At 45.6% G+C, this 12,764-nt stretch overlaps 1 protein-coding gene across 1 annotated transcript in view; it reads left to right on the top strand.

Moving 5' to 3' along the window:
- The window catches only part of ZPLD1 (zona pellucida like domain containing 1), a 473,205-nt gene that overhangs the window by 52,177 nt on the left and 408,264 nt on the right, over nucleotides 1–12,764 (top strand). Inside the window, exon 3 of the mRNA XM_069204797.1 lies at nucleotides 6,074–6,291. Within this exon, the coding sequence (XP_069060898.1) occupies nucleotides 6,074–6,291 (218 nt within the window). The remainder of the gene's footprint in view (nucleotides 1–6,073; nucleotides 6,292–12,764) is intronic.

The following is a 12,764-nucleotide window of genomic DNA, read 5'->3' as shown; positions in this document are numbered from 1 at the left end:
CTGCACTGGCAGGCCTGTGTAAGAATAGTCAGATCTCCCTATGGGTGGCAAAAGAAATGCTGCAGCCCATAGGGATCTCCTGGAACCCCAATACCCTGGGTACCTCAGTACCATATACTAGGGAATTACAAGGGTGTTCCAGTATGCCAATGTAAATTGGTGAAATTGGTCACTAGCCTGTTAGTGACAATTTGGAAAGAAATGAGAGAGCATAACCACTGAGGTTCTGGTTAGCAGAGCCTCAGTGAGACAGTTAGGCATCACACATGGAACACCTACATATAGGCCACAAACTTATGAGCACTGGGGTCCTGGCTAGCAGGATCCCAGTGACACATAACAACCACACTTACAACACAGGTTTTCACTATAAACACTGGGCCCTGGCTAGCAGGATCCCAGTGAGACAGTGAAAACACCCTGACATATACTCACAAACAGGCCAACAGTGGGGGTAACAAGGCTAGAAAGAGGCTACTTTCTCACAATAAGGGATAACTGGACCTGAGACAAGGTGTAAGTACCTCTGGTACCCACTACAAGCCAGGCCAGCCTCCTACAATACCCCACCCCAAGACCCTGAAAAGTAGGAGTAAAGTACCCCTACTACTCCAGAAGGACACAATAGTTGTGATAGGGGGATTCTGCAAGAACCACAAACACCAGCAAACCACTGAAGATGGATTCCTGGACCTGAGGACCTGCAAGGCAAGGGGACCAAGTCCAAGAGTCGCGATAGTGTCCTGGGGGGGCAGGAGCCCAGGAAACCCCAGATGAAGGTGCAAGGAAGCTGCCTCCAGATGGAAGAAGCTTAGGATTCTGCTACAACAAAGAGGACTAGAAACTTCTCCTTTGGAAGGAAGATCTCCCACGTCGCGCTGAAGGTTTCAGAAGTGTTCCCACGCAGAAATAACGCAACCAAGCCTTGCTAACTGCAAGGGTCGCTGTAGAGGTTTTTGGGTGCTGCTTGGGACTAGCAAGGACCAGGATGTCGCCCCTTGGAGGAGGAGACAGAGGGGACGCTCAGCAACTCAGAGAGCCCCCACAGAAGCAGACAGCACCCGCAAAAGTACCAGTGCAGGCACTTAGAAGATTTGTGAACCGGAGCTGGCTCAGAGTCACAAAGGAGGGTCACACGACGTCGGAGGCCAACTCAGTGGGTTGAGCACTACAGGACAGAGTGCTGGGGACCCAGGCTAGGCTGTGCAGGAAGGAATTCCTGGAAGAGTGCACAGGAGCCGGAGCAGTTGCAAACCACGCAGTGTACAGGTTTGCAGTCTAGCGTAGGGAGGCAAGGACTTACCTCCACCAAACTTGGCCTGAAGGATCACTGGACTATGGGAGTCACTTGGATAGAGTTCCTTTGTTCCAGGGACCACACTCGTCAGGATGAAAGGGGACCCAGAGGACTGGTGATGCAGTGTTTTGGTTCCTGCGTTAGCAGGGGGAAGATTCCGTCGACCCACGGGAGATTTCTTCTTGGCTTCCAGTGCAGGGTGAAGGCAGATGACCCCCAGAGCATGCACCACCAGGAAACAGTCGAGAAAGCCGGCAGGATGAGGCGCTACAATGTTGCCTGTAGTCGTCTTGCTACTTTGTTGCGGTTTTGCAGGCGTCCTGGAGCAGTCAGCGGTCGATCCTTGGCAGAAGTCAAAGAGTGAGATGTAGAGAAACTCTGGTGAGCTCTTGCATTCGTTATCTGACGAATTCCCCAGAGGAGAGACCCTAAATAGCCAGAAAAGGAGGTTTGGCTACCAAGAAAGGAGGATTGGCTACCAAGAGAGGTAAGAGCCTATCAGAGGAGGTCTCTGACGTCACCTGCTGGCACTGGCCACTCAGAGCAGTCCAGTGTGCCCCCAACACCTCTGTTTCCAAGATGGCAGAGGTCTGGGACACACTGGAGGAGCTCTGGGCACCTCCCCTGGGAGGTTCTGGTCAGGGGAGAGGTCACTCCCCTTTCCTTTGTCCAGTTTCGCGCCAGAGCAGGCCTGGGGTATCCCTGAACCGGTGTAGATTGGCTTATGCAGAGATTGGCACCATCTGTGCCCATCAAAGCATTTCCAGAGGCTGGGGAAGGCTACTCCTCCCAAGCCCTTCACACCTATTTCCAAAAGGAGAGGGTGTAACACCCTCTCTCAGAGGAAATCCTTTGTTCTGCCTTCCTGGGCCAGGGCTGCCTGGACCCCAGGAGGGCAGAATCCTGTCTGAAGGGTTGGCAGCAGCTGCAGTGGAAACCCCGGAAAGGCAGTTCGGCAGTACCCGGGTTCTGTGCTAGAGACCCGAGGGATCATGGAATTTTCCCCCCAATACCACAATGGTATTGGAGTGACAATTCCATGATCTTAAACACGATACATGGCCATGTTCGGAGTTACCATTGTGACGCTATACGCTATACATAGGTAGTGACCTATGTATAGTGCACGCGTGTAATGGTGTCCCGGAACTCACAAAGTTCGGGGAGTTTGCCCTGAACGATGTGGGGGCACCTTGGCTAGTGCCAGGGTGCCCTCACACTAAGTAACTTTGCACCTAACCTTTACCAGGTAAAGGTTAGACATATAGGTGACTTATAAGTTACTTATGAGCAGTGAAAAATGGCTTTGAAATAACGTGGACGTTATTTCACTCAGGCTGAAGTGGCAGGCCTGTGTAAGAATTGTCTGAGCTCCCTATGGGTGGCAAAAGAAATGCTAGAGCCCATAGAGATCTCCTGGAACCCCAATACCCTGGGTACCTAAGTACCATATACAAGGGAATTATATGGGTGTATCAGTGTGCCAATGAGAATTGGTAAATTTAGTCACTAGCCTGCAGTGACACATTTAGAAAGCAGAGAGAGCATAAACACTGAGGTTCTGGTTAGCAGAGCCTTAGTGATACAGTTAGGCACCACACAGGGAACACATACAGGGCACATACTATGAGCACTGGGGTCCTGCCTAGCAGGATCCCAGTGACACAGGGGCTAAAACATACATATACAGTGAAAATGGGGGTGACATGCCTGGCAAGATGGTACTTTCCTACAACTGCATGAACTGCAGCTGCTAGGGCTTCTGTGCACTTTTGCAAGGAATCCTTTGTGCACCTCATAGCCCTCGTCCCCAGCACTCCGTCATGCATTGCTCAACTCGCTGAGTTGACCACCGGCTTCGTGGGACCCTCTTTTGTAGTGTTGAGATGACCGCTATTCTCAGCTTTCTTGAACCTGTGTTTAAGTGCTTCTGTGGGTGCTGCCTGCTTCTACATGGGCTCTCTGTGTTGCCGAGCGCCCCTTCTGTCTCCTCCTCCAAGAGGCGACCCCCTGGTCCTTCCTGGGCCCGGGCTGCACCCATTTTCTTCAACTACGACCTTTGCAGCTAGCAAGGCTTCTTTGCGGTCTTTCTGCGTGAAGACAACTTTGCATCCTCCAGCACGCCGTGGGACATCTGTGCAAAGGAGAAGTTCCTGGCATCTTCCGTTGTTGCAGAATCTTCAGCTTTTTCCACCCGGAGGCAGCCATATTGCACCTTCACCTGGGGTTTATTGGGCTCCTGCCCCCCCTGGACACTTTTGTGACTCTTGGACTTGGTTCCCTTCCTTTGCAGGTCCTCAGGTCCAATAGTCCATCTTCAGTGCTTTGCAGTCAGTTGTTGTCTTTGCAGAATCTCCTATCACAACTTTAGTGTGTTTCTGGGGAAGTAAAGCAACTTTACTCCTACTTTTCAGGGTCTTGGGGTGGGGTATCTTGGACACCCTCAGTGTTTTCTTACACTCCTAGCAACCCTCTACACACTACATAGGCCTGTGGTCTATTTGTGGATCACATTCCACTTTTAGAGTATATGTTTTTTGTTGCCCCTAGGCCTATTGCATCCTATTGTATTCTACAGTGTTTGCACTACTTTTCTAGCTGTTTACTTACCTGATTTTGGTTTGTGTTTATATTTTGTGTATTTTACTTTCCTCCTAAGGGAGTATATCCTCTGAGATATTTTTGCCACATTGTCACTAAAATAAAGTCGATTATGTTTAGTACCTCTGAGTATTGTGTTTCTTATGATATAGTGCTATATGATATGAGTGGTATAGTAGGAGCTTTGCATGTCTGCTAGTTCAGCCTAAGCTGCTTTTCTATAGCTACCTCTATCAGCCTAAGCTGCTAGAACACTCCTAATCTACTAATGAGGGGTAACTGGACCTGGCACAAGGTGTAAGTACCATAAAGCCAGGCCATCCTCTTACATGGGTGGCAAAAGAAATGCTGCAGCCCATAAGGATCTTCTGGAACCCCAATGCCCTAGGTACCTAGGTACCATATACTAGGGACCTATAAGGGGGGTCCAGTGTGCCAATTGAAATTGGTAAATGAAGTCACTAGCCTATAGTGACAAATCTAAAAGCAGAGAGAGCAAAAGCACTGAAGTTCTGGTTAGCAGAGCCTCAGTGACACAGTCAAGCACTACTGAGAACACACATTACACCACAAACTATGAGCACTGGGGTCCTGGCTACCAGGATCCCAGTGAGACAGGCAAAACACACTGACATACAGGTTTTTATCTATGAGCACTCGGGTCCTGGCTAGCAGGGTCCCAGTGACACAGTAAAAACACACTGACACACACTCAAAAACAGGCCAAAAGTGGGGGTAACCATGCTAGAAATAGGCTACATTCTCACATCCACCACATGTTTTCTAGCCTTCCAGAGACACTGACCTAACATTTGACTGAGCCTGCCTCAGTTCAGCCAGCTGATTCAATCTACCCAAGCCAACCAGCCTAGAAGAGATAGACCTGACATAAGACTATTTGTGCCTCACCAGGCCCCAATCAGAAAGGATGCTGATTGAACCCCTATTGTCTTTGGAGCTACCATGGTAATATTTGGCTGACTGTGCTCATGACCTTATGTCCTTTCAGAGGAATCAGACTGACGTTTTGTCTCCTCTGGTCCCACCCTAGCAGCCATTCAAGGGTTATGGTTGGATGTGATTACGTTTGCACTGCTCAGGGCGACTTTCAGAGGTGAATCTGACATGTGTCTGGCTTTTCCCCTAGACTGTATGCCCATCATTTTAGGGGAAAAGATGAGTTGACTCTGACTCTGACATACTGCTGATTCAGAGTCACTAATTTGACATGCTTCTGACTTCCCCTTAGCCATAAAAGCCTTTCAGAAAGAGCCAAACAGGTGATTACAGATTTGATCTCACTACACCCCAGGCCTAGTTGTCATTCATAAGCCATTTCATGCAATTGACATGCTTCTTACCAACCTTTCAAAAAGATCCCACTAGCATCTCGGTTTCTGTCACTTCCTGCCAAGAAGGTCGACTATATGGATAATAGAATGCTCACTTGTAGAAATCCAATACATCTAACAAGTTGGCAACGGTTGCAATTTATCTGTCACATGACAAGGAACAACTATCAGAACTGAAAGTTTTATTGTGATACTTCTGAAATGAAACAATCGAGGGTTAGACAGAGCATACAATTGATGATATCAGACAAATGTGATTTTCTTTATTTAAAATGCCTATATTTGCAAATGACTCAACGTGTTTTTGTAGTTTCAATGTGTGTGTGTGTTAACATATGTCAATACATGTTACTGTATCATCTTTTAAAGTGACCTGATGCGTGATTTTATCACAAGTGGCTTGTTGCTCTTATTTTGTCACTCATAAAAATGTTTGGTCTCTTTTATGGAAATAGCCATGACAGGAAATTGTGCATACTTCCCACTCAGGGCTACTCCAATGCAAATGTAGGTTTCAATAAATGGTTTGCTGCTGTATGACATAAAATGCTGAGAAAATGGGTGACACCCAACTTAAAAAGCTGAAGCAGCTACAGTGCTTGAAAATAATCTGCTTTCAATAATCAGATATGGTCAAATAGAAATTGCAATGATCCCTCCTATTTTAGTTGTATTGAGAAAGTGCACTTACCTTTAAGCAACACGTTTCTGAGTTGTGTATACATAAATATCTTTATTTGGTTGCAGAATTCGAAATTTGTATCTGCCATTGCACACCTTGCATGCCCATCACGCTCTTCAATTGTTTTTTTTCTCTTTTCAGCATACACTGACATCCTAGTTTCATGTGGGCCACAAACCATTGACTTGTCAATTTACTTATGCCCAGTGTACTATTCTGGTTACAATGAAACAAGTCTCATAATGAATAGCGCCTCATCGAGTGCATGTATAGGAAGATTTGACAATAGCACCGGCACACCATTTGCGAAATTTTCCTTTTCCATCAATGATACTTCGACGTGTGGGAGCATGTTTACGGTATGAAACAATATGCTTATGCCTATAATATATGTATTAAAAATACATGCAATACTGTCAGCGTTAAAAGACAATTTCGTAAGGTACACCAATGTCATATTTAACAAGCATTTCCAATGCAATGGGTCTCGCGTTTGCTCGAGTTGGAGCTATTAGCGTTTTAAACTCCTAACCGGGCTTTTCTTGCCACGTAAACTGAAAAGTAAAACAGTTTCACATAAGCAAGCCGACGGCCCCCATGAGCGCGAAGCAGACACACAAAAGGAAAGAGAAGTTCACTTGCAGTGAAACGTATCAGCAAAAGAGCAATTTTTCATGTAACCAGCAAAAGTGCAATTATCCATGTAACAGGGTCAATGTCCTTCAAAGATCTTGATTACTGCCCAGCGAGATTGCACTGCCTACTTAATAAAAACAAAAAGTAGTCCAGAAACCATAAGAAAATCATTGAGCTTCGTATGTTTTCAATAGTTAGCCGCTGTGCTCAAGGAGGGCTAAACACCGGAAAAGGCATGACGGGTGCATGCCTTCACTAATTAAATCAAGCAAATTTTAAAAGGCATGGTCAGGAACCAACCAAACTGATGGGCCTGACATGGGTGTGGTTAAAAGCCTATAGAGAGATTGTACCATGGACAGAGCGTTATGCGAGCTCAACCTTAAAAAGCACATAAATTACCGGAAGCACAAAAAGTGGTAGGTGCAAACTAATCTGCTATTACTGTTTATTTTATGTTGTACAAACTCTAAGCAAAATTAAAGAACTCGATCTGCTCTTAGAAGCTGTTATATTCTGTCTCCTGCCGTCCCACGGGAAATGAGAAAGACGAAAATACATCAGTGTTGCTGCCACTTGTTTATTCCAAGAGGTTGCTTGACTAATAATATCAAGGTGGGAGATGCAAAATATTCTGTTGTTACCGTTTATTTTATATAGCTAAGTAATAGAGGGTGCCAATCGCGTACTATGTCAGGGATAATTTGAATTTAAAGAAACGTTGCAATCTATTCCATATTAATTTGCAACGAAGCAAGCTTTGTTTTTATTGGCAAAAAAACGTCATATGTTGCCTGCATAAACAAAGGTATCTACAATGCGTTCACAGACACTGTGCCAAAATCCCAAAAAACAATTAGACCCACATACAAAAAAGAACAAATTGGTATGGAACAGATTACAAAGTTTATTTAAATTTAAGTTATCACTGCCACACTATGAGATTAGCACTCTATTTTACTTAGTCACGCAAGATAAAATGTAACAGCAATTTGTTTTTTTTTCATTAGGAGCCGGGTTGAATAGCAAACAAATCTATTATGTGACCACTTACTTTACATTTCATTTAAAAATAACATGTATTAAAGTAGTTTAGAGATTATTTTGGTTACTTTCTTCCATTTCAACTTTTCACTTGATAGAAGCCCAATTACTGGTACATATGGGAAACCAAACCATCCTGCTAACCACACACGGACTTTGACTACTCAGCCTCATCACAGCAGGGCTGTCTCCATCCCGTAGCACCCACAAAACATGTACAAAGAGGTAGGAATGCTTTACAGTAAAGTGCCCTTAACCTAGACAAAAGGCTTGATGCCACACAGGGATTGACTGAAACCTACTACTCCACCCCTCTTCACCTACTGCAATTACAAAAGGCCTGTGCTTTAGAAAGTCTAATCTGAGCCTACTAGACACTTTTGTTGCATTTGTAAAAGGAGAGTTTTTCAACTGTATAGGGGAACAGCACAGTTTTCATGTCAAATAAACCAGTGCCTCTGTCCGGCTGGTAGAGCTGGTGACAAAGCGACACTCACATGTAACAAACCAGTGCTTCTGAACAGGCTGGGGATGAAGCAGTAATCTGTATTATCCAATAAGCAGATCAGTTGAGAGAAAGACTAATGCTTCTGAGTGGGCGATAATGCTTGGTCAGAGTGAATTACATCTCAGACATGCAGGGTCTCGTAAGGGTATGTAAAGTGTGGCAGACTCAGCTAATTTTGAGAGAAATAATGCTTCTGATGGGCTGAGATGGCTAGAAAGACTCAGCAAGACACAAACATCTACAACAGGGGAATGCCATCCACACAAATAAAGATTAAACAAAAAAAAGAAAAGCTCAGAAAGCATCACCAACAACTCACAAACATAATAAAAAATACATCAAAAAAAAAAAAAAACATTTCTGAAACACGGGCAAACCGGTGTTTCTGGGGACGAAGAATGCACTTGTAAGGCACTCATATATAATAAAATGATGCTTCTGATTGGCCAGTAGGGCTGTGAATGAAGCAGTCAGCTGTAACTTTAAATACGCAGAACATCTGATAGAGACTAATGCTTCCGAGAGGGTAATAATGCTGGGGCAGAGTGAATCGCATGTGAGACATGCAGCGTCTTGGAAGGGCTGGTAAAACAGAGCAAACTCACATAATTGTGGGGCCGATAAGGTGGAGTAGACTCGGCCGATAAAGAAGGGCAAACTCTGCAAAAAACTAACATGAACAACACAGAAATGCTTTCTAAGCAAATAATAAACATTTTACAAAAAAAATTACAAAACATCCCCGACAACAGACACACAAGCCAATAAAAAGCTTTACCATATGTAAAACATAAAAAACTAGCAACGACAAATCAGAAAAAAACCAAAAACTTTCCTGAAACACGGGCAAACCGGTGTCTCTGGGAACGAAGAATGCACTTGTAATGCAGTCACATATAATAAAACGATGCTTCTGATCGGCCTGTAGGGCTGTGAATGAAGCAGTCAGCTGTAACTTCAAATACGCAGAACATCTGATCGAAACTAATGCTTCTGAGAGGGTAATAATGCTGGGGCAGAGTTAATCAAATGTGAGACATGCAGCGTCTTGGAAGGGCTGGTAAAACAGAGCAAACTCACATAATTGTGGGGCAGATGAGGTGGAGTGTGTAGGAGGCTGGACTGGCTTGTAGTGAGTACCAAGGGGTACTTGCACCTTGCACCAGGCCCAGTTATCCCTTATTAGTGTATAGGGTGTCTAGCAGCTTAGGCTGATAGATAATGGTAGCTTAGCAGAGCAGCTTAGGCTGAACTAGGAGACGTGTGAAGCTACTACAGTACCACTTAGTGTCATATGCACAATATCATAAGAAAACACAATACACAGTTATACTAAAAATAAAGGTACTTTATTTTTATGACAATATGCCAAAGTATCTTAGAGTGTACCCTCAGTGAGAGGATAGGAAATATACTCAAGATATATATACACAATAGCAAAAATATGCAGTATAGTCTTAGAAAACAGTGCAAACAATGTATAGTTACAATAGGATGCAATGGGGAAACATAGGGATAGGGGCAACACAAACAAGAATTGTCAGAGCTCCCTATGGGTGGCAAAAGAAATGCTGCAGCCCATAGGGATCTCCTGGAACCCCAATACCCTGGGTACCTCAGTACCATATACTAGGGAATGATAAGGGTGTTCCAGTAAGCCAATGTAAATTGGTAAAATGGTCACTAGCCTGTTAGTGACAATTTGGAAATAAATAAGAGAGCATAACCACTGAGGTTCTGGTTAGCAGAGCCTCAGTGAGACAGTTAGGCACCACACAGGGAACACATACATATAGGCCACAAACTTATGAGCACTGGGGTCCTGACTAGCAGGGTCCCAGTGACACATAACAAACATACTGAAAACATAGGGTCTTCACTGTGAGCACTGGGCCCTGGCTAGCAGGATCCCAGTGAGACAGTGAAAACACCCTGGCATACACTCACAAACAGGCCAAAAGTGGGGGTAACAAGGCTAGAAAGAGGCTACTTTCTCACAGCAACGTCCTGGTTAAGTCCAGTACTTCTCTGAGAAGAAGACTGTCCTACGGAAGGCACACAAACTCAACACAGTCTCCTTTCAGAACAACTCATGCACCATATACCAATATGTTGCTCAGATAAAGCTCCAGAAGCACACCAAACTTAAACCAATCACCAAAAAACTGTATGATGAGATAATCAGTTAGAAATGGCAAATGTCACCTGGCCACTGACTTCCTGCAGCCTCCCAGCTCTTGGGCCTGAAGATTGCCCAGAGGCCTCACTGGGGAGGAACAGGGCACATGGTTAGGCTTTGGGGCTTCATTCATATGGCTAGAGCCACCCAAGGAATCAAGTCAGGAACCAACGTATCTCAGGTGACCAAGAACTTCTCTGTGAAGGACTTAGATGAGCATGGTGACACAATTTGTGGCTTATTCTATACCATTAAAATAATCACACATGCTGCTTCTTTCTGCAAGAGTGCCGACATAGGCATCCAAATGCTCGGTCCTGTGTTGGAGATTCATCCCATCAAATGCCCCCCTGAAAGTCATTGGAGAGATTCTATATGTGATGGGTGATCTAAGTCAATCTTTAATGATGGTACCTTAACCAGGCAGTAGTGAGGGTAGGCCTTCATATCCCTTCTGTGAACCCACTGGCTGGCTTCAGCAAGGCAGTGGCCTGCCTGGTAGAGGTTTGGGGTGGTGGTGTGGGAGCCTCCTACTCCATGACAAGCAATGATACAGAACTCAGCAGCGGGGGCATTCGGGTAGACTAGAAGCCCAATCAGACATTGCTTACCACCACTGGGAGACATAATCAGCGCTACTTAGTGTGCCTACTGTAGGAGGCTGGACTGGCTTGTAGGGAGTACCAAGGGGTACTTACACCTTGAACCAGGCCCAGGTATCCCTTATTAGTGTATAGGGTGTCTAGTAGCTTAGGCTGATAGATGATGGTAGCTTAGCAGAGCAGCTTAGGCTGAACTAGGAGACGAGTGAAGCTCCTACAGTACCACTAGTGTCACTTGCACAATATCATAAGAAAACACAATACACAGATATACTAAAAATAAAGGTACTTTATTTTTATGACAATATGCCAAAGTATCTCAGTGAGTACCCTCAGTATGAGGATAGCAAATATACACAAGATATATACACACAATACCAAAAATATGCAGTATAGTCTTAGAAAACAGTGCAAACAATGTATAGTTACAATAGGATGCAATGGGGACACATAGGGATAGGGGCAACACAACCCATATACTCCAAAAGTGGAATACGAACCACGAATGGACCCCAAACCTATGTGACCTTGTAGAGGGTCGCTGGGACTATTAGAAAATAGTAAGGGTTAGAAAAATAGCCCACCCCAAGACCCTGAAAAGTGAGTGCAAAGTGCACTAAAGTTCCCCAAAGAGCACAGAAGTCGTGATAGGGGAATTCTGCAGGAATGACACAAACCAGCAATGCAACAACAATGGATTTCCAGTCGAGGGTACCTGTGGAACAAGGGGACCAAGTCCAAAAGTCACAAGCAAGTCGGAGATGGGCAGATGCCCAGGAAATGCCAGCTGTGGGTGCAAAGAAGCTTCTACTGGACAGTAGAAACTTAGGATTCTGCAGGAATGGCAAGGGCTAGAGACTTCCCCTTTGGAGGATGGATCCCCCACGCCGTGGAGAGTCGTGCAGAAGTATTTTCCCGCCAAAAGACCGCAAACAAGCCTTACTAGCTGCAAATCGTGCGGTTAGGGTCTTTGGATGCTGATGTGGCCCAGGAGGGACCAGGATGTCGCCAATTGCGTCTGGGGACAGAGGGGGCGTCGAGCAAGACCAGGAGCCCTCTCAAAAGCAGGCAGCACCCGCAGAAGTGCCGGAACAGGCACTACGAAGAAGCGTGAAACAGTGCTCACCCGAAGTTGCACAAAAGAGTCCCACGTCGCCGGAGGACAACTTAGAAAGTCGTGCAATGCAGGTTAGAGTGCAGTGGACCCAGGCTTGGCTGTGCACAAAGGATTTCCGCCGGAAGTGCACAGAGGCCGGAGTAGCAGCAAAAGACACTGTTCCCAGCAATGCAGTCTGGCGTGGGGAGGCAAGGACTTACCTCCACCAAACTTGGACTGAAGAGTCACTGGACTGTGTGAGTCACTTGGACAGAGTTGCTGGATTCAAGGGACCTCGCTCGTCGTGCTGAGAGGAGACCCAGGGGACAGGTGATGCAGTTCTTTGGTGCCTGCGGTGGGAGGGGGAAGATTCCGTCGACCCACAGGAGATTTCTTCGGAGCTTCTAGTGCAGAGAGGAGGCAGACTACCCCCACAGCATGCACCACCAGGAAAACAGTTGAGAAGGCGACAGGATCAGCGTTACAGAGTTGCAGTAGTTGTCTTTGCTACTTTGTTGCAGTTTTGCAGGCTTCCAGCGCGGTCAGCAGTCGATTCCTTGGCAGAAGGTGAAGAGAGAGATGCAGAGGAACTCTGATGAGCTCTTGCATTCGTTATCTAAGGAATTCCCCGAAGCAGAGACCCTAAATAGCCAGAAAAGAGGGTTTGGCTACTTAGGAGAGAGGATAAGCTAGCAACACCTAAAGGAGCCTATCAGAAGGAGTCTCTGACGTCACCTGCTGGCCCTGGCCACTCAGAGCAGTCCAGT

Source organism: Pleurodeles waltl, chromosome 8 (genome assembly GCF_031143425.1).
Source record: "Pleurodeles waltl isolate 20211129_DDA chromosome 8, aPleWal1.hap1.20221129, whole genome shotgun sequence".
Lineage (NCBI taxonomy): Eukaryota > Metazoa > Chordata > Amphibia > Caudata > Salamandridae > Pleurodeles > Pleurodeles waltl.
The sequence above is the reverse complement of the archived record's forward strand: the minus strand, read 5'-3'. Positions and strand labels throughout refer to the sequence as shown.